The sequence below is a fragment of the Lytechinus variegatus genome, chromosome 1 (genome assembly GCF_018143015.1).
Source record: "Lytechinus variegatus isolate NC3 chromosome 1, Lvar_3.0, whole genome shotgun sequence".
Lineage (NCBI taxonomy): Eukaryota > Metazoa > Echinodermata > Echinoidea > Temnopleuroida > Toxopneustidae > Lytechinus > Lytechinus variegatus.
In genome coordinates, this window is record NC_054740.1 from 89,480,965 (window position 1) to 89,502,720 (window position 21,756).

Below are 21,756 nucleotides of genomic sequence, written 5' to 3' on the forward strand. Positions count from 1 at the left end.
TCAACATTTAGATTTCCCCAGTCATTAAAAGATGGCCAATTATTATGATGAACAACAAGTGTTAGGATGAAGCATTTCTGGATTTTATTTCAGTTATCTTTGTTTTTGTAACATATAATTTATTTTTGCATATGAAAGATTCAAAATAGTCAAAATAGATAATATATATATAGAAAACTAGAAAAAATACAAAATTTTCAAGATGAGATCATGGATTTAAAAAAAAGGTTTGAATTAATTTCCTTGTAGTTATTGTTTAGTGTAAGTTTTGTATTCGATTAAAGGTATGCCAGTTTTCTTTATTCTTTTTATAAAATTTTAGTATGGGCCCGCAAGTTGTGGGTCAAAAATAAAAAAGGTAAACAATGGCATTAATTGTTTTACATTCTTGATTCACGTACTGGTAATAACAAAACTTGGATTGAGAGGGTTTCTGATGAGTACTGAATGTAGGCTCATATTTCTGTGTTCTATGGACCATATCATGTATAATTTCAGCCAGTTGTTTGAATTAAAGTAAATGCTAGTTTAAGATTATGAAATTATATACAATATGTTTTTTTTACATTATACTCATTTAGAGTGCCATTGGCATATTTTGTTGGACACATATTTATTTTTATCTACTTATTCTTTATTTTGAAATTAATCAATTGATTAATTTGTCTTATTTTATTTTAGGTTTTTATATCCATCCATTCCCACCCAACCTTTCACCCATTCATTCACCCATTCCTTCCTTCCTTCACCCATCCATTCACCCATCCATCCATCCATCCTTACTTTTCTATTAGATTAATTTGTCCATTTGCTTTATTTTATGTGTTGAATCTTGAAAATATACTGAAAATACAAGAACATGCATTGCCAAGTAAGGATTGAAAACTTTGAACTTACCTTCACAGCATGCATTTAAATTACATGCTCATACCAAGATGAACTGTGCTAGGGTGATACAACATTTGCTCCTGTGACATTTTATCTGGTCTTGATATCTCATACCCTTTTTACACAGGATTTTCTTAACCCCGGACTATCGCTAACCCGTACTATCCTTAACCCCGTACTATTTTTTTCCTTTTCACACATGCCAAATTGTTATTGCTAACCCCGGATAAGGAATGCTTGCTTTTCACACACGAAACTCGCTAACCCCGGACTAGTGGTTTTTGTCGATCATTCGTAGTACAAGTACTTCACTCGTACACTTTTTACACACGCTACAATGTCCTTAACCCCGTACTATAGGTGGGGCCAAATTGCCATTTAGCCCCACCTATAGTACGGGGTTAAGCTTAGCCCACTTTCGTTTTACACATGCGATCTTAACCCCGTACTATTGCTCTTAGCACCGCAATTGGTGGGATAACCCTGCTTTTTTTGCAGGGCCAAATAATCCCGTACTATAGGTGGGGTTAGCCCACTTTGCAAAAATGCTGTGTAAAAAGAAAGTGGGCTAAGCTTAACCCCGTACTATTGGTGGGGCTAAATTGCCATTTAGCCCCACCTATAGTACGGGTTAAGGAAAATTTAGCCTGTGTAAAAAAGGTATCAGTGGTCATAGGGTTAGAGTTAGGATGGTGTTACACAGTTTTGGGGTTCAGAATAAGGATTAGGATTTATTTAGTTTTGGAGGTTAGGTTTTATGTTTGGCTTTAATGTTTAGATTTTCCATCGGAACAATTATTGCTGAAGCAAATGTCATGGAACCAATGAGAGTTTTACTGTATTGTATAGTGGTTTTTTCAGACACCAAGTTTGTCATGTTGGGGAAAGTGTTTTAGTTCATTATTTTGATATTTTTATTATAATGGATCATGAAATTTATTGATTTTGCTTTATAGTTGGATTTTTATTTGGTGTCAGTCTTAAAAAAAAACATTAATTAAACTATAAAATTGATATTGGTGGGAAATGAGATGCATGTTTTTTAAGCCTCCCCTACATTCATTAGAGATTCGACAGTTATTTTACCTATACAATTCAACTTAAAAAAATTATAACAGAAGATTGCAGAAAGTAAATTTGTCTGTCTGAAAGGAATAATTGTCAGAAGAAGAAAATTGATTTTCCTGAGAGAATCTGTAAGAAATAAATAGGTTTGTTTTCCATTGAATTCTTTGATACTGAAGGGGTATTTTTATAATGTCGCTAATATGATTTTTTGAGGTATCCAGGGATTGTAGATTGATCCAGGGAACAAAGCCTAGGGGATTGCTGTTCTTGCTTTCTTCATCTCTGATTAATATTATGAATCCTTAAAGGAATGTAATATCTGCTGAGACTCTCCCTAATTTTCCATCTCAGATATCAATGTGAATTGTTGAAGCAGAATCTTTTTCCCTCATTAGGTGGTTTCAAACCGCCTCGATCATAAAAATCCCGGTTAAATTACGAGAACTTTTGTTAGGCCAAAAAATACCCATTAATTATTCCTGCATTCACACTGCCCCGAAAATACCCTTCAGGATAAGTTCCTGAAGTAACGAGCATGCGCAGTATGGTCTGATAAGCAGGCAAGGCACGAGATTCAAAATCACTAGCCCAGCAGCCACCCAAGGCGCCGCGCGGAACGACGCGCTGGGCTTAAAATTCCCGTAAATTGCTTTCACATTGCCAAAATACCTGCCACCTTGGAAACATCCCCGCGAAAGTTCTCGTAATATCGCCAAGTACCCAAGCCAAGTACCGGGTATTTTCTTTCGGGGAAATTAAGCGTAGTTTGCTTTTAAATTACCAAAATACCTGGTATTTCTGATCGGGGTAAATTTCCCGATCAGAGAATACCTGGAACTGACAAACTTCGAGGCGGTCTGAAACCACCTTTTGTTTTGTCTGTCGTTCTTGTTCAACCAGAAGTATTTCTCTCCACCCCATAGATGATATGCCCCCCTCTCCCTATGTCACACTCTTGTTTTCTCTTCTCGTACTCTCTCCTCTCTTTCCCTCTCCTTTTCTATTTCTTTCTTCCTCTCCTCTCTTGCTCTTTTCCACATTTCTTTTCATCTTCTCATTCTCTCAATTTTTCTCTCCCATGTCTACTCCCTTATCTTATGTCAAATCAATTTAATTGTAGTTGCTTTCATTGGTATGAGTGTAGCAAGCTCTTGTCTGTGAAAGTGTATAGGTTATATAAATTGGTACACTCTGAAAAGCAGTCTTATTGATCAGCGCTCGGGGCTATAGGGGCAGTGCAATTACTGGCTTGTTTTCAATTTGTGGTGACCTCAAAATCTCTTGTTTCAGTAAAACTATCGTAACGTTTGCAAATTACCATGAATCTGAGTGATATTTACGTTTTTGAAAATAAAAATTGTTTCATTGACTGTCCATGTCATTTATTTCATTGTTATTTGAATAAAAATTGAGAAGAAATCTCACAGAACCTTTTTGTCAGCAAAAATTTGACAAGTAAAAAAAAATGTTTTTTTCAAATACAAAATGAATGTGATTAGGTTAAATTTTCATACTTTTTAGCATGCCTACATGCTTTTCAATGGATGCCGCCTCAATGATAAATAACACATGCAGCATCTCCAGGCAAATCTGGGGGGGGGGGGGGCTGCTTCAGCACCTCTGTTTCCCACAAAGTCCTAAGGCCATGTATTTCATGAAAATGCAGTTAATCTTATGAATATTCAATGAGATGTATGGATATGTCTGGAAAAAAGTTTGAGTGTAGTGATTTTAGATATCTTTAACTTGTCAAAACTGATCAACAATAAACTACAAAAGTACTTGATTACAGCTTTATTATCAAAGTGATTTTAAGTAAAATATATTGTAAGCATAATTAATAAACATCCAAAATTATGAGAGAAGTGACAAAATATCTCATTTCCCTAAAGCAAAATATGATTAAAAACTATCCAAACATGGGAGAGATGATGCTGTACTACTCATTAGTTTTCATTGTTTTGTTTTTTCTTCTTGTCTTTATAGTATTGATGACTTGCTGATTGCCAGACATGACCCAGAAGAGATTCTTCTTAACCTTGGCTTTGGTGGATCACCTGACAAGGATGCTGTGGATCGCATCCCTTCCAGGTTTCTCCAAACACAGTCTCAAGCTAAGGGTATCTCAACTGATCACTACCTCTATCAGATGGATGAATTAGAAAGAGGATGTGGTGAGCAAATTTATCCATGTATTCCTCTATTCATTAATTTTCATCTAAATGATGATGTACATGTAGTAAGGAAATATGTATGTACTTGAGGAACTGGAAAATTGGGTTGCAAAATAATTGCAACTGTATGATTGAGTTTTGAATAGAAAATTAATCAACAATATCAAATTACTCATTGTCAAAGAAGATATCTTTTCAGTGTGGAAAATGACCCATTCTTAATGCAGTCATAATGTGTGACATCATGCATAGACTAATTCTGTGTTGTGATATTCGTGACATACCTAAAAAATATTAGCTCTAGATGCTATAGGAAACAAAGAATGAAATTTTAATTTCAGATGAGACATTGACATCATGACTCCCTCAGTTTGATATCGCTTACGTTCAGTAATTTTCTGTACAAAGTTGTAATTCTCTCTGAAGTTACATGTATTACTTTTAATTCCTTTTATCTGATGTGCTTTTGACAGTGATCAATTAAGTTTATGACAGCATACATGAGAACTTAATTCATAGATACTTAAGATTTAGTAAATGTGAAAGCTACTGATTATTAGTGGTAGCAATATATAATATGGTTTGTTTTTAACTTCTCAGTAAACAAAGATACCATACCTCTCTTTTTTGTATCCCTTGGGAAATCTTGTTATCCCCTAATTTTGGACATTATTACAAAAATATTGAAGAAAATTAATCTTATTTTGCCATCCCCATAAGATTTCATTAGTAAATCAATGTTTTGGTGATACTGATTGTCTGCAAGCTTGACATATTCTAATGTTGCTCTTGATATTGCAGTGTATCTATCATTTCCTTTAAATAGTGATGTCACGAAAGAAACTGCTTGTAATGTCACATTAATTTTGTAGTGTACACTCAAACTATGCCAGGGATAAAAATTCTATTTAATCACAATAGAATGTGTCTGAAATATTGATCATCAGTAAATCCCCAGTAATTCCCAATTTTTATTTTCTTGTGGAGTAAAATAATAATTATTATATTGGATCTTTCATGGAATACGTGCAAGTATTATAACTTGCAGTATACTCAAGTCAATCCATTATATAATGAATATCTATATTTCAATTTCAGTTTGAACTTTGTTTACTTTTAGGATTTAGTCTTGTTGGTGGTCTTAGAAGCTTGGGTCCTGCCCTTCGTAGATCATCTAGAATGTCTACCTCTCCAATAATCGGTCGTGAACCTACACCTCCAAACGTTAACAGCACACCTGTCAACGTCATTGTAGAACCACAACATGAACAGAAAGAAACTCAACAGAACAAACCGCCAAGGAAAGAACCATGCAAAGAGCTTCCTGATGATGACTTGAACCACAATGTTGAAACAGTACAAACGCAAAAAGAGGTCAAATATGAAATGGGTCACAAGATCAAAGGTCATCATAAGCTGGTTGAGCAAAGCAATGTTGATGACATTGAATTGACTCCTATAGGAGAGTCATCTCCAGTTGGTCATAAAACAGTTCATGGTAAATCTCAAAGGACAGAGGTCACATCAGTCTCAACTGCACCATCTACAGGACAGGAGAAAGAGAACATGAATGTCTTAAAGAACCAAAGGAATAACCTTCCCTGTCGACTTGGATCCAAAATTCAAAGTGGATGTTCTAACCTTGGCAGGAGACCGCAGAGAGAGGTAGATATTGAGCCTAATGAGAAGTGTAGTGTTATGAAGGAGATCAACCAGGAGAAAGGATTGGCTTTACAACCAAGGATAGCACAACTCAGTAACACCCATCCTGGAACAGTCACTGGTCAGGGTCTACACTCAAGAGAAGACTCATTTGAGTTTGAAGAGGTAAGAACACAAGATTTTTTTATATATATTTTTTTACATCCATTGCCAAATAGTTAACATTGTTTCTCATTATCAATATATGAAATTTCATTTCAGCAATTTTATTAAATTTTTATTTCATGATTTACTTATTTAACCAATGTTTCTTAATTTTATCCATGAATTTTTTTTTATCCATGCAGTGTATTCTCGCGTAGCATAACATGTATTTTAGTGATAGGATAGTATCAAACATCAATAATTCATTTTCATTTTCTTGTTACACAGCTTAAGTATACATTTTACATATTATCCATTCATTTATAAATTGATAAAGAGGAAGCGAAATGATATGATATCTTTCATCATTCACAAGACAAAATGTTCGTATCTACCAGAGGAAGTCATAGTTATATGTACATGTATATGACACATGCTTTGCTGGTGCACGTGCAGAAAGAAAAATGAGTGATTTCTTATGAAATAGCAATTCCATTTTCATGAGAAAGGTCAAGGATTTTTAGTGCTGTTTGTCATGTGTAATGTTGAGTAGGTCTATTCCTGTTGAGTTTTTGTCTATCTATGGCATGAATTTATGTGGTTAAAAACTGCTGGAGGAGGGGGGGTTAGAGTGCATTGATTATATACCTAAATTAAGATAAAGATTTTCTTTTTAATATTGCGATTGTGTAAATGACAGAAAAGTTAAATAGATTATATACCTTTAATGCAATAGATGTTTCAGTGATAGTAAAATTCCTGTTTCATTAATGTGTGGGTGTGGACTATGCCTGTGAACTATATTTTGAAAGATGAATTAATGAAATGATGAGGACCAGAATTGTCTTATTTATTTGTTTGTTGATACCCAGTCTGCATTCTAGGCCCTCTAGATCTCACTTTGGAATCAATGAACAGAGTTCTTTGATAGCGCAGACACTGAGGTCAAAGGTCACAAGTTTGTGTGCTCTATCACAAGTAGTTTACCATGATGATAGTCTGCACTATGTGTAGTTCCAAGCTACACTCATGAAAATTGTAGACTAAGGAAATAATCAATAAAATTCTTATTGCCGAGTCTGATCCTGATCTGGACTATTTTAAGGGGAATTATTAAAAAGGGGTATCAAGGACCACATACTAGGAGAGACTAACAAAATTCAGCTTGATTTATCAATCAATTTTTGGCATAAATGAAAAATCAAATCCCTGAAATTGTTGAATATAATTTATTATTATTTTCCTTTAAATAAAAATATTTGAGCCCCTGTGATGAATCAGACACTCATTTTTATGTGAAGTGTGCTTTAGCCTTCAAACCATACACTATACCAACGACCACTGGAATGATAACAAAATGGCAATTCATGATCAAGACATTAATAATTTTTGCAATCTAGACATGAAAATTGTTTAAAAAATGGGTCATAGTAATTGCCTTGCCTTCCTAAATACAGGGTATATCATCAATTATTTTGATATAAGTGCTTGATAATTGAGAGGTTGAAATTCATAGTCAATAAGGGCAGTGAAAGGTTGGGTTAATTATTCCATCAGTTAAAAATGGAGAGAACTTAATACAGGCTATAAAGTACATATAGATGAGATAAGAGGGAAACGATATGCTTATTGACGTCAATTAGCTATTGACATGGAAACGGTTGATTTGTTTAAGTCCTGTCGTGATTCAAAAGAAAGCTTAGGGTGATTATTCTTTTTAATAATGCAGGTGACAGAAATAAACTTTTGAGTGGTGTGAGCTTTTAGAGTATTCAACTGAACCACAAGAGATTTTTTGCAGATATTAGAAAGAGTTGATTTTCCAGATGTATGAATTAGAAATTTGAGGAGAAATGTCTGCAATAAATTTGACCTTTGAAATTTGGTATATATAAAAGTGTGACTGAAAAGTATCGGGACTGATGTTACAAAAATGATTTCAATCACAAACAAATGAATACAGGTTTACCAGGTCAAGCATTTCTCCTTATTAATTCAAACTCCCCTTTCCATGCTGGCATTGATTGAAGTCATTTTTTTTCATTCAATGATTTGTGAATTTGTTTTGAAAATTTGTGTTTTGTAATAGAGCTGGGGGGTGATTCACAAAGATTTAAGTATGACTTACATGTAGGTCGCACCTAAATGTCGACGCGTACATGATATCTTATTAATCAATACGCAGTAGTGCGCGTCCTCTTGGCATGATCTGACCAATGCTGTTATGCCTTTTATACTGGGTGCAAGTAGACATTTAAGTGTGACTCTAAGTCATACTTAAATCTTTGTGAAACACCCCCCAGTTCTGTTGTTTTGTTTTTTTTTGTGGCAAAGCTGTTCTGTGGGAGAGATACATGTACCTTTTACTTTGTGCCAATTTTTTTTCAAAAATTGTAGCTCTTTTCGGTTCATGGTTTATACCAGCTATGTTCATGTATATTTTTTCCCCCAAAGAGAAGTGTATTTTTGTAATTATGCAAAGAATAGAGTAATTCAAATATCTTTTTCAATGATTATTTATGAAGTTAAGAGCAACCAAAGTAAGCAGCTTACATGTTATATTACAAGATTAAAACTTCAATAGAATTCACAACTGTCCTTTAAAGATTAGTAACATTTTACAAAGAAAGATGTTTGTATATAGCCTACATGTATATGTTAAAACTTGACCTCCCAGTGAATATACACATTTAATTGATTTGTTTTCTGGAGCAAAATTAAAATAACCTTGATATACATGTATAATTTTCTTTTCTTTTTATCACAGCTTTCCAGTGAGGAGAGATTGGAAGATAACACTGGTATGAATCATACTGCAGAAGCTAGTTTGAATAACCAAGGTGAGTTGGATAAAAAGAAAATGCAATCCTGAATATAGACCTACTAGATTCACTCTACCATGTTCAAATGTATATTTTTTGTGATCGTGCAATTATTCACGGAAAGAATGTCCCATTGTATATTGTGTGGCATGTCTTTGTCTTAATGTGTATAGTGAATCAATGCCAAATGTTGAAGATCTCGGCAACATTTCAGTAATAAGCTTGTCAGCATATCTGATATTTTAGTGACAGCCAGAGTCCACTGCAAAGGCTAGGATTTCACTGAATATTTTGAGCTGATAAACCAATGCTGAAAACTTTTTATACCCCCACCCTTATATCAAATTTTACAGGAATGATACTCTCTCTTACCAGTAGTACATTCTTTTTTTTCCCTTAGGTAATTTGATCCGCAGTGATAGCACACAGTCAGATAGCAGTGGCTTTGCAGATGAAAATACAGGAAGCAATGAGACAGAATCACCCAAAAGCACTTCTGGTAACTCTACCATTACCTCTGATTCAAAGATCACCCAGACAAGTTTTGATGCTGATATAGAGCCCTTGGACTCTAGTCAATTCCAGAGACTACATTATAACTCTGTTGCAACTTCAGATAAGAATGCAGAACTTACAATAAGTCAAGAATCAATGCAAAGTCTTCCATCTGTGACCTCATTGGATGATTCCCCATTTGATGATGCGATAGTGGTGACTGAATTACTTAAGAGTGACACACAACGTACAAGATATCGCACATACCCTGCAGCACAGGATAGAAGGGTAGAGGAGTCAGGACCCAAAACAGTTGTTGAGATATTGTCTTCCCTTCACACAACCTCAAAAGAACTTGATAAAGAAAGCAACCAAGGTCCCTCCGAGTCAACCAGACGTAAGCATCCCAAATTGATGAAAATGAAAAGTGTGGATCCAGAAGGGTATGGCTTTAAGCGTAATGCTGAAAGTAAAGGGGTACAAACACAGGTGGAATCAAGTCTGAAAGTGTCACATAAACAAATCTATGAGGTTCTACATGAAGTTGATGAAGAGCTTCTCAGTCAAGATGGGTTGACTGATGATGGTCATGGAACCAAGGAAGGTAGACCTGTGCAATCTGTTACAAAGTTTTCCATTCCTGATGAACAATGCAAGGAACATGTGACTGAAGAAAGTAATGCTGCCCTTGAGACAAATGTTGAAGATGTGTGTGAAGGGTCTGATGCTGCACCCATTGAATCCAATGTCATTCCATCCTACAGAAGCCATGAGGCATGTCAACGTCTTTCTATTACAACATCCCATTCCACAGAGTCAGTCTCAGTAAAGTCAAAACATTCTGATTATGAACACCAAGTGAGTTGTGATGAAGTCAAACTTAATCCTGCAATACCAGATGTAAGTGACTCAAACAATGTGCAGCTTAGTAGTCGAGTATCCAACAAATTTTTATCAGAGAATCTATCTACATGTATAAAAGATGATATATCTAATGATGAACTTTCTTGTAATAATGGAAACATTGGTGATGGTGAGAGAAGTGGAAGGAGGGTAGAACAGACTCTCTCTGAAATCAATCAATGTGAATTCAGTAGTCAGACATCTAGTACAGTGACAGATGATGCAGATGTGTCTTTCATCAAGTGCCAATGGGACAAGAAAGTGCCATTTAGTGCATACAGCTCAAGTGAATTTGATGTGGAACATTGTGATGTTCCTAGGGATGTAGATTTTAGTGAGAACAGTATTCTTGATCAGCAAGAAGTTGAAGAGAAAGAAAATCTAGTCGTCGATGTTGAGACGTTAATAACCGTAAGACATGTGGAGACATCAGGTATATGTGTAACTGCTTCAAATGAATGTGGGCACAACAATGCCGACTCAGGGGAGACTGAACAATCTGTCACAACTCAGGATACTGCATTGAATGATGCCACACTGCCAGCAGGATCAATTGAGGTATCTTCAGCATTACCAGGGTCCTTACCTGACACTGAAAAATTGTCTTCTACAGCTCAGACCACTGCTTCTATAGATGTGTCATCTGTCCAAGTTGCATTGTCTAGTAGTAGATCGGCCATAGATGAGGTTCAACCTTCGGAGGTCACAGAATGTGCTTCAGATATCCCTATAGATCCTGAACAGTTGTTAAAGGAAGTAGCTTCCCAGCCACTCCTGGATAATGTTATAGACACAAGAATTGAGATTATCAACAAAGAAGAACACTCTAAGGCGAGAGAAGAACTTAAAGCACTTCTTGCATCTCAGGTAAGATTTGTGAACCAAGATTAAGATACATGTATGTAAATCCAAATTGATGATATCTTTCATCAAAAGTTCTAAGCTTCTTGTAGGTGTAGTTGTCATGAAGTTTATGTTTTTTTTAGTTTGCCTCTTGTCAAAACAAATGAAAATATATGATCATGTTCCCTCAGATTATCAATTGCTTAACATTAACTGAAGAGAGCTCTTCCATAAGCAGTAAAGCTCTCAATATGAAGGCCAGGCCGAAGTTCCTAAACAGCAGTTTCATTTCCTTGAAAAAAAGTAAAGTGATTTGAAATAAGAGGATTTAGATTTTTTGAATTCTCACTTTTAAACTTCTGAAACTTCTCATGAAAGTATACATATTACTGTTTAACAAACTATTCAAACTATTTAACAAATATTCTCATCCAGATGTATAATTTTTGTAACTGGGCCAAGATGTAATGATATAATAGAATGTTAGCATCTTGTAAGCCAACAATTCATATTCCCTCTCAGATATACATTGTAATTTGTGTTATTCTCTTTTGTTTTCAGGATCACCCTTTGTTATCATCATCAGTGCCATTAAAATCAGCCAATCATAGTGTAAGTACTTACCGGTATTTTTCTCCTAGATTATGTGTTCTAGTATTATCACTTTGTGGCACTTCGACACTCATCCAGACTATTAATTTGCATTTTCTTGTGCACCTTAATTTGATAGATAGCAGTATATAAATATCTGTTATTATTAACATCAATGCAAATTATTATTATTATTAAATTGGGTAGGTAGTTTCAACTCAGGTTTAATTACACTTCAATAGATATGATATGAAACTTTGGGATGAACTTGTTAAACAATCTGCTTTTGGTTGGTTTTTTAACTCTGAACGGTGAATTAAATTTGGGGGTGATAATAATGACAATTTTTTCCATGCTATTTTTTGCACTACTGTTACTTATGATTATATCTATTATCCAAGAACTATTGCAATTTATAAGCTTCTCTAATGTGAACTTACTTTTATAGGAGAAAACTAATTTTTACAATTGTTAAATTTAATTGTATGAACATGCAAAATTGTAACATCAGCACGCAAAGGGTTAATTGATTGCTAGGCATGTTGAAACAAGAATGAAATGGCAGTGAAATGTTGTGCTTTGTGCACCTTTTTATTGGCATCCATCAGCATGTAGATGTAAATGCAGTTTTGATAATCATCGTGACTGATTTGTGATATTCTTTCTCATTTCATGGTTGAATGCAGGAAGCTGTGGAGGATCTCAAACTCCTACAGAGGGCATTAGGCAGGTATCATCAGGATCTAGAAGAACTGGAATTGTGGTCCTCTAAACTTTTTCAAGATGTTGGATTTGCTTTAAGCCCAGAAGAGAGGTTTGTGATGCCTTTGATCATGCATCTGGTCTTTCAGTAAATACATTTGATGCAGTGATTTGAAATTCTATTATTAAATGTAAACAGAGCTACTTACCTGGAATTGCAGCCATTGTATTATTTTTGTTTAATTGTGTAGTTATTGTTTAATGTTTACCAGCCAAATCAGGATATTGAAGTGCTCATTATTAAATGTAATAATAGTAAGCATTCTTTTGTGATTTTCAAAGGTACAATTGGTCCACTGAATAATACAATCTTGATGAAGGTCTTATTGATATTCAACAAATTAATGTTGCAAATTAAAGTTCTATTGTTGCTTTATTTATCAAAGTATTTCTAATTGATCTTTGAATGTTTGAACTTTTTTTTTGAGACATGAAATCAAAGTGAGAATTTCATTTCTGTTTTTTAGATCTGACTTACACAGCTTGTCTAAAGTTCGTCACAAGATCAAGGATGAGATTCAAAGTCTTCAAACAAATCTAATGGAGAAATTTCAGGCAGTGATATCCATGGACATGGTATGACTTTCCTACCAGAGATAATAATGACTATAGGAACATAACACAAATGTAAATTTCCCATGAATTAAAGTGGCATTGCTCTTTAACAACAAAGGTTTTCTGCACATATGGTATAAACAGTTGACACTTTATGAGTAAGTTTTGTGTAAAAATGAAATACATCTGTCAACTGATTTGTTGCGCATGAGTGAGCTCATGTTAAACACAATCTTGTCACTTTTCAAAATTCATAAGAGCCATTTCATAAGAGTAAAAACAAATTTCCAGTCTTTGAATGATGCAAGTACCTTTATTTCTTGACCAGTTGGCATTTTGATTTGGGGTGGGGGTTTCTTTTTGTGTTATGTTTATAGGGAATAATTTTGCTTTCCAAATTTGATAGACATTTTTTAGCTATCAACTAAGGTGTGTACATTCCTATGTAAAAAAATTGCTACAAGACATTTTTGTGTAGCAGTCCTTCAAAACATGAGGATTAAATTGTGACCTGGTACTAGAAAAACATTTCCCTGCATTAGGAATTCTAACAAAACTTTAAAAATGCAGTCTTTGTTCAGTACTCAAGTTAGTGTAAGCGGGCCATTTAAAGAATAAAATCCAGTCACAATCCATCGTCTCTTTGAAACCTACTTTTCTAGATATTCAACATATTTTTTTCTCTAATATCAATCACAGGAGGAGTGTGAAAAGGAGTCTTTATGGTCACCTAGCCTGTCTCATGTCATGTGTCAGATGGTAGATCTACTCAAAGAGCAAACATCATTGCGTACCTTCTTAGATGATCTTCAGGCCTTGGAGAACAGTAGCTCACCTACGCCTTCCTGGTCAGGGCAATCATCCAAACCCAGGAATCGCCTGGTTGATGCTACCTTTGGAGGTTCAGTGGATGATGATGGGAATCAGTCTGAAGGAGAGACTGATGAAGCTACATCTGATCTATCATACCCTGGTACCATGAGCCAGGGGGAGTTGATTGAAGAACTGCATAAAGCACAAAGTGCCTTGAAGAAGATGAAATTCCAAGCCAAACAGGATGTTGTCATGGCAGTCAGAGAGGTAAGGACCATTGTCTAATCCATCTTGCTTCTATGCTTCTCAATGCACTGTCACCTGCTAGTTAGTATCATTCTCTATCATCTTCTGCTCTAGATTATACATCTTTTAACTGATATCTTACTATTAACAATATAAAGAGGAAAACCTATGATTTCAAAGCTATTTGACTTTTGTAATTGTTCTTACAAAATAAAAAGAAAAAAAAAGAAATAGAACTGGCATTTACCCTTTGTTTCTTTGGCAAAGAGAACAAAACTTGTTTTGTTTTGGCCTCTACCTTTGCTGCTTTCTATAAATAGTGATTCAATCTTCAATGTTAAACATTTTTTTTCTAACACAACTTTATTTTTGAAATTTGTTTAGACTGAAATGTACTTTTATACTCGGCGAAGAAGGCGAAAATGTTGCAAAGCTTTCAGTAGACTGGCCTTAAAAAATGAAAAATTATGTTTGCTATTGCAATAAAAGTATTTCTACAGATTTATTCTTGAAAGTGCTTACAGATTTGTCAAACTTGCTATGAAAATTCTAAAATTCAAATTGAGATGGTCATTGTTATTTTCCCTTCATTCAATGGCAAGGGCAATGCAGTGAAAAGTATATCTGTAATGCACTTAGTGATGTGGTTCCTATGTGAAAAGTGCTATATTATATTGTTTTTTTAAATATAATTACAGTTCCAATAAAACCTTTAAAAAAGTCATGTAGAGCTCTTTCTTTGCATTTTAGTTTATGTAGTCTGTTACTTGTTTCCCATATCATTAACAGACATTAACATCATGTTTCCATATGATTTTGTATTTCAATCTCTCTAGGTTTATGGAAATAAATTTATGAGCTTTAACCTTTGTTTTCATTAGAAGATGATTTTTCACATACACAGTAGTTAATCTTTATACTAATAGTAATGCAGTGCAGCATTCTGGTATGATTCTAACACGCATCTCATTTTTGTCTCACCTGCGAAGCAAAGTGAGACTATAGGCGCCGCTTTTCCGACGGCGACGGCGGCGGCGGCGTCAACATCAAATCTTAACCTGAGGTTAAGTTTTTGAAATGACGTCATAACTTAGAAAGTATATGGACCTAGTTAATAAAACTTGCCCATAAGGTTAATCAAGTATTACTGAACATCCTATTAGAGTTTCATGTCACATGACCAAGGTCAAAGGTCATTTAGGGTCAATGAACTTAGACCATGTTGGAGGATTCAACATCGAAATCTTAACCTGAGGTTAAGTTTTTGAAATGTCTTCATAACTTAGAAAATATATGGACCTAGTTCATGAAACTTGGACATAAGGTTAATCAAGTATCACTGAACATCCTGCCTGAGTTTCACATCACATGACCAAGGTCAAAGGTCATTTAGGGTCAATGAACTTTGGCCGAATTGGGGATATCTGTTGAATTCCCATCATAACTTTGAAAGTTTATGGATCTGATTCATGAAACTTAGACATAATAGTAATCAAGCATCACTGAAAATTTTGTGCAAGTTTCAGGTCTCATGATTAAGGTCAAAGGTCAATTAGGGTCAATGAACTTTGGCCGAATCGGGGGTATCTGTTGAATTACCATCATAACTTTGAAAGTTTATTGGTATAGTTCGTTAAACTTGGACATTAGAGTAATCAAGCATCACTGAACATCCTGTGCGCGTTTCCGGTCACATGACCAAGGTCAAAGGTCAATGAACTTTGGCCGAATTGGGTGTATCTGTTGAATTACCATCATAACTTTGAAAGTCTATGGATCTGATTCATGAAACTTGTACATAAGAGTAATCAAGTATCACTGAACATCCTGTTTGAGTTTCAGGTCACATGATCAAGGTCAAAGGTCATTTAGGGTCAATGAACTTTGGCCGAATCGGGGGTATCTGTTGAATTACCATCATAACTTTGAAAGTTTATTGGTCTAGTTCGTTAAACTTGGACATTAGAGTAATCAAGTATCACTGAACATCCTGTGCGCATTTCAGGTCACATGACCAAGGTCAAAGGTCAATGAACTTTGGCCGAATTTGGTGTATCTGTTGAATAACCATCATATCTCTGTAAGTTTATTGGTCTAGTTCATAAAAAGTGGACATAAGAGTAACCATGTATCACTGAACATCTTGTGCGAGTTGGAGTAGTATTCAAAGTCAGCACTGCTGCTATATTGAACTGCGTGATGCAGGTGAGACGGCCAGAGGCATTCCACTTGTTTTGTTAAGCATTGGAATAGCTTGTTATATTTCATAGCAAAAATAATTGGTTTACTTTATTAGAAGGGCATGTTTATATCATTTCATCAGAGAGTTTTCAAGCTCTCAATCAATATATTTTATACCCTATTAACTGAATGAACCATACTTCAAATTTGATTATATTATTTTCAGTGCATGTTTATGATTTGGGGACTGGGTTATTCCATTATTCCTCTAGGTGAGACAGTCTATCCTGTCTGAAGTGAGGAGGGAAATTCATATGGAATCCCAGTTGTTGCAAGTTCAGATGCAGGTACATAACTGATTTGTTATTTTAATGTTATTTTGATTGATTTTTTATTATCACAATAATTAGCATGGGTAATAATTCCAAGTGGTTATTTCATCTGCTAAAGTTGAATATCATGACTTGTATTGTGAATTGTTCCCTAAATTCAAATGATACGTCCTACAAAGTCATTCATTAATCCATACAGTCAGATGTTCATAATTCAACCTCATAATAATCATTTATGTATCAATGTATGTTGTAACTAACAAATATGTATAAGTCGTGCATAGAGTATATTCACTTGACTGCAATAGTAACCATGAAGGTATGAGGCTCCTCCAGTGTTAACATTTTTATTAACATTATTATTTGTGGCATTTATAAAATTTATCTATTTCCTTTTCTTTTTTACTTACCAAATGTAAGTAAATAAAACTATATATTGCATTTGTTTCCAGTGATTTATATGAAAATAAGTGAATTTTTATTTCTTTATTCACACTTTTGATTTTGAAATAAATAAAGATGTTATATTATTATCATAGTGTACTTCCTCTTGCTCAATCCCACTTCTCTTGAACAATAATGAATGTTCATGGTAAATGTTATTTTGTAAGTTATTCCTGTCTCCACTGGCGAAAATGAAAATAAAACTCCTCAACAGTTGAGTAAGTATGTTTATTCAATATGAATAGACATTGTCACACTTTCAGTTTAGAAATATAAGCCCATTTGATAAAGTTATAGCATATTTTAGAATAATACAGTTTATAATGCTGATGTATAGGGAGTTGAAGTTTGTGCTTGGTTTAATGTTATTTTAAGAACTGTAATTTATTAGTATTTACAGATTTTTCTTTTTGCATGTTTCTGTCTTGTTTAATCAATAGGCTAAAGACATGGAGATAGAAAACCTGAGATCGATGGTCAGAGAACTGAAGGAAACAAGTATGACCATGTCAGGCTTTGAGACAGTCTTCCACCAAATGGCTAGAGATAAAGAAAGTTGAAACTGATTTCATTACCAGCAAGAAGAAAAGACCAGTTCCTGTATTCCCAGTCTAAATACATCAATGGAGACGTGGGAGAATGAACTGGAATTGATCTCCAGAGAGGTACAATGTAGCTACTGTCCTTGAGATGTCCTTGGAATGTCTTCCACCAACTGACAGAGTGCAGGAAAAGCTTCAGTACTCAGATTTCATTTGATCTTGAGAGAGAGAGGTCAGTGGGGGATGTGACCTTATCCAGTGGGGAGGTGTCAATGACAATGGGATGATGATTAAGCTCTAATTTGATGAATAAGAAGATACACTTACCAGAAGAAAAGTTCTAAGACTGAATTAATGATGGCTAATAGACATAATTATTTCAATGTAAAATTGAAAGTTAATAGAAGATAAAATCAATATTTGTCTGTTGAGGAATGTATGATTTGAGTTCAGATGTTTTAAAATATCTTCTGCTTATCTTTAAACCTAAAATGGGCTGGCATCTAAATAAGCTGCTTTGAGATTTTTAAATTTTCATATTACAGCTTTGCTGAAAATGTAAATGTAGCCTCAAATTAGTTCTCTTTTAGGTTTACACATAAAGATCTGTAGTCAGGATTTAATACTTCCATTATTCAGAAGAGTATGAGTTCTTTATAAGTTTGTGTTATTTCGTGACTCTTTTGAACATGAGGTTATTCATGACTTTTCAAATGACTGGAATATTAAATGGTAAAGGGATGCCAAAAGTTCTACTTGAATGTCATACAAAGTGTGGTCAAATATTTCTTATAATGTGAATGAAAGGTAGTAACTTTGTCTCAAATTCAAAACCCAAGTCAATGATTTAGCTGGCAATTCAATTGTAGTCCTTAAGGTCAGACAGCAAAGGACATAGCTTTAAGATATCAATGATTCCATGGTAAGGGTACTTCCTTTCTGTCAAAGGTTCCTCCCAGCAGTTATGGTGTCTGTGTTTCACATGCTTTTGTGCAGGGCCACCCACATTGTGTTAGCCTTATCTTCATATTTCAACTCTTGCTGATACAAGTAATTTACAATGTGGAATCGCATATTTCTTTTTATATTCTGGTCATTCGTAAGTCATCCATTAATATTTCATCAATGTTTTAAGAAAGTTGTTTTATAGCTGACTAAACAGTAAAGATTGGGCAAGATTGTGTGCTACTCAACTCACATAAGAATTATACTCAACTTTTTATTGCAAGATGCGTTTATGGCTTGTGGTGCAAAATTTAATGGTGCTGTTTGAATACTTTTTAATTTATTACTTTGCCGTTTGCAACTAGATGTCAAATTTCCATAACAAATGATAAAGTGATGGCAGTTTAATGTGTACACATTTATATTAATCTGATATTCTACATGGCCAGTGTATTTGTCTTTAATGAGCATTGTTTACCCACTTCCATGATTATATTATGGCTCAAGAATAAAGCAAGAAGAGATTCATTGTGCAGTAGCTGCCATTTCATTGAAATATTATGAATGATAATTATGCAAAAATTTTATAAAGGAACAATTAGATTTACATGACTAAACATGTTATGCAAAGATTATACAAATTATATACATATATAGTTTCTTTTCCTAATTGAATTGGATCTTGTCTGAACAGAATTGTGGTGTATGGAAGTTTGCATTTAGTTATTTGATGTGAAAATTTAGTGAGCACTATTGAGTAGCTATACACAATACATGCTTTGATGATGGGATTTCCTTTTAGTTTTGTTTTTGACCATATTCAAACTGGTCTTTTGATCATATCTTGCTCAGAGTGTTATATTTAAGGCCTCATCACAATATAACATATCACAGTGCAAATGTTTAGCTGAGTTTTGTTCCACGAAATGACACACAGTCATTTGACATTCCCTGGTCATTAAGTTTGTTTGCTCAGCTTTTGCTAGATGTCTGCTTTCTATACTCTTCTATTCATTGCTTATATTATGTAGTCACCATCTATAGGCTCATCATTTGCTATGTCCATGTTTATAAGATATGAAGTAAGCCCAGAGCATATTTTGAAACTTGCACAATAAGATGAATGTTAAGCATGCATTCATTTGCTGGATACTCATAATTGAACAGGGCCTTAACCATGAAGCAATCGTTTCATCAATTTTGTTTTTGTTTCTCTTATTTACTGCTAAATTTGGTTTTTACAGCTTTTTCATTTTATCGAATGCAGTCTTTACAATTTATAGTGTATGGCATTTTCTATCATTTGCCTGAACATGTATTTATCATGGCTGAATCAATTATTCTTATGAAAACGTAAAAAAAGTTAATTTTTCATGAATTTATATTTGGTCACTCATGAGATTTGAATAAATTTAAAATAATGAAATATTTAAAGTTGTTAGTGCCTTGTAAGATAAGATAAAGTATTATGTCTATAATTGAATTGAACTAACCTCAGGCTGGTCCTGTTTAATTTTTTTTATATTACATAAATGTATATCATTTCAGTAGTTGTAGTTTTGTGTTTGTTTTTGTTTCATTTACGTTTAATTTCCATATCAAATTGCATGAAAATAAAAACAGATTACATGGTACGCAATGTACACACACATTTGAATATCTACAGTGAATAAATATGACCTAGCCAGTAAGATAAATACATGTATTTTAGGAGGGTTAATACAGGTATTTTTAACAGGTTAGCTTTTGTGAGGAAACTAAAAGCCTTTTGATCAGAGAGAGGGTCATGATTTCAAATTCTACTCCAGGAGTTAAAAAAAAATTTAAACAAGAAAATGATCCGTTCTGGCTTCACTCAACCCAGGTGAGGTGAATGGATACCCAAAGGGATTTATTCCTTGAATGCTTTAACACCTATTTACAGTGAGCCAGGGTAATAATATCATACCAAGTATGTAGTGAAGTAGGTAACTGCACTATTACAATCAATGGACATATTATTATAAATTAGGTTTGAGTTAAGGTATGTTTCTGTGTTATAATGAAACAAAAAAAAATATTAATGATTGTATTGAATTTGGAGAAGCATGTCTTTTTTTTTTTTATTTAATCTGTGTGACTTGTGTTATGAAGAAAAGAGAGTAATACACTTATATTCAGTGTATACTATAGACCTTTATGGTTTCTGCAAGTGGTTGTCTCGAAGACAAATAAGTTTCCCCATCAATAAAATTATTGTATTTTTACAGATTATGGCAGAGATATATAAATCTGGTTACCATCTTGGAGTATATGTATTGGTATTTTTATGACACTGTTTCAAAACATTTCTTTCTTATGTTTCATGTAGGGCTTATTTTTCATAGGAACTACAATTAATTACATCTTGTAGATTCTAGTTCCCCCTTTTTTTTCTTTCTTTTCTTTGTTTCATTGAATCAGTGCCTCAGCCCTCTACTAATTCAAGCCACGTAGTATGTATGAGGTATTCTCACTACTGGGTCGATGATGGGAATATTTGAAGAAAGTTATACCTGTTTTTATTAATTCTGTTGGTTTAACATGAATAGCAATCTCTGTGAAATGTGTCTTTCTCATCCTGCCTTTGGAATTATTAGCTGCTTGTCCATTCATAAATGTATTTAAGAAATTTCTTGCATTCCTAATATGATTATGTGTTATAATATACAAGTAGTAAATATTCATGTATGTCTCACATATATAGACAGAAGGATATAATAGTGATAACTAATATTCAGTGTATGATTGTATATTGTTACTGATGTATTTCATGCATATATATTTCTATTTCTATATGGGATATTTTATGGACAATGTAATATTATATACACCACAGCTATATGGAATATTAAGAATTTAACAAATTATTTTCCTCCTAAGAATTTTTGATTTACTGATATTTCTGTGCTTTACATCATGAAATAAGAACTGCCATATCGCAGTATATATTTTTACAGAAAAGCTATATTTGTACTAAAAGTAAGATATTGGTATTTGTACTTTTATTGCTGATTTTTATGATGTTTTCTCTTTTCTCGACATTGAAATTTACTGTAATAAAGGGAAATAAAAGAATCCTTGTTCATTATTTTGATGATGATAAAATATGACTGAAATTTAGTGAATTAGATCAGTATAATTTTCATGAGAGCAGCAGAGATGAAGTAAGAATGAATGGGGTGGGGGGGTGGTGGGTGGGAGGGAGGGAAGAGCGGGGAAGGGAGGGAGGAGAGGAGAGCGGAAAAGACAGAGAAGGGGTAGGAAGAGAGAGTGGGTGAGATGAGAGTTATAGACATTAAAAAGAGGGAGGAGAGGTTATTAATTC

The 21,756-nt window shown here is 34.0% G+C and overlaps 1 protein-coding gene across 5 annotated transcripts in view; it reads left to right on the forward strand.

Annotated features, from left to right (window-relative positions):
* LOC121427793 overlaps positions 1 to 21,519 on the forward strand; it is a 78,289-nt gene extending 56,770 nt beyond the window's left edge. For 3 of the 5 annotated variants that reach the window (XM_041624356.1, XM_041624363.1, XM_041624384.1), the window contains 10 exons: positions 3,943 to 4,130; positions 5,251 to 5,957; positions 8,704 to 8,776; positions 9,159 to 11,023; positions 11,561 to 11,611; positions 12,277 to 12,404; positions 12,820 to 12,928; positions 13,607 to 13,987; positions 16,420 to 16,494; positions 17,364 to 21,519. In XM_041624356.1, coding sequence (XP_041480290.1) covers positions 3,943 to 4,130; positions 5,251 to 5,957; positions 8,704 to 8,776; positions 9,159 to 11,023; positions 11,561 to 11,611; positions 12,277 to 12,404; positions 12,820 to 12,928; positions 13,607 to 13,987; positions 16,420 to 16,494; positions 17,364 to 17,483 — 3,697 coding nt within the window. In that variant the 3' untranslated portion in view covers positions 17,484 to 21,519. The remainder of the gene's footprint in view (positions 1 to 3,942; positions 4,131 to 5,250; positions 5,958 to 8,703; positions 8,777 to 9,158; positions 11,024 to 11,560; positions 11,612 to 12,276; positions 12,405 to 12,819; positions 12,929 to 13,606; positions 13,988 to 16,419; positions 16,495 to 17,363) is intronic. The other 2 variants (XM_041624371.1, XM_041624378.1) reach the window with 2 other exon arrangements.
* Positions 21,520 to 21,756: the final 237 nt, after the last annotated feature.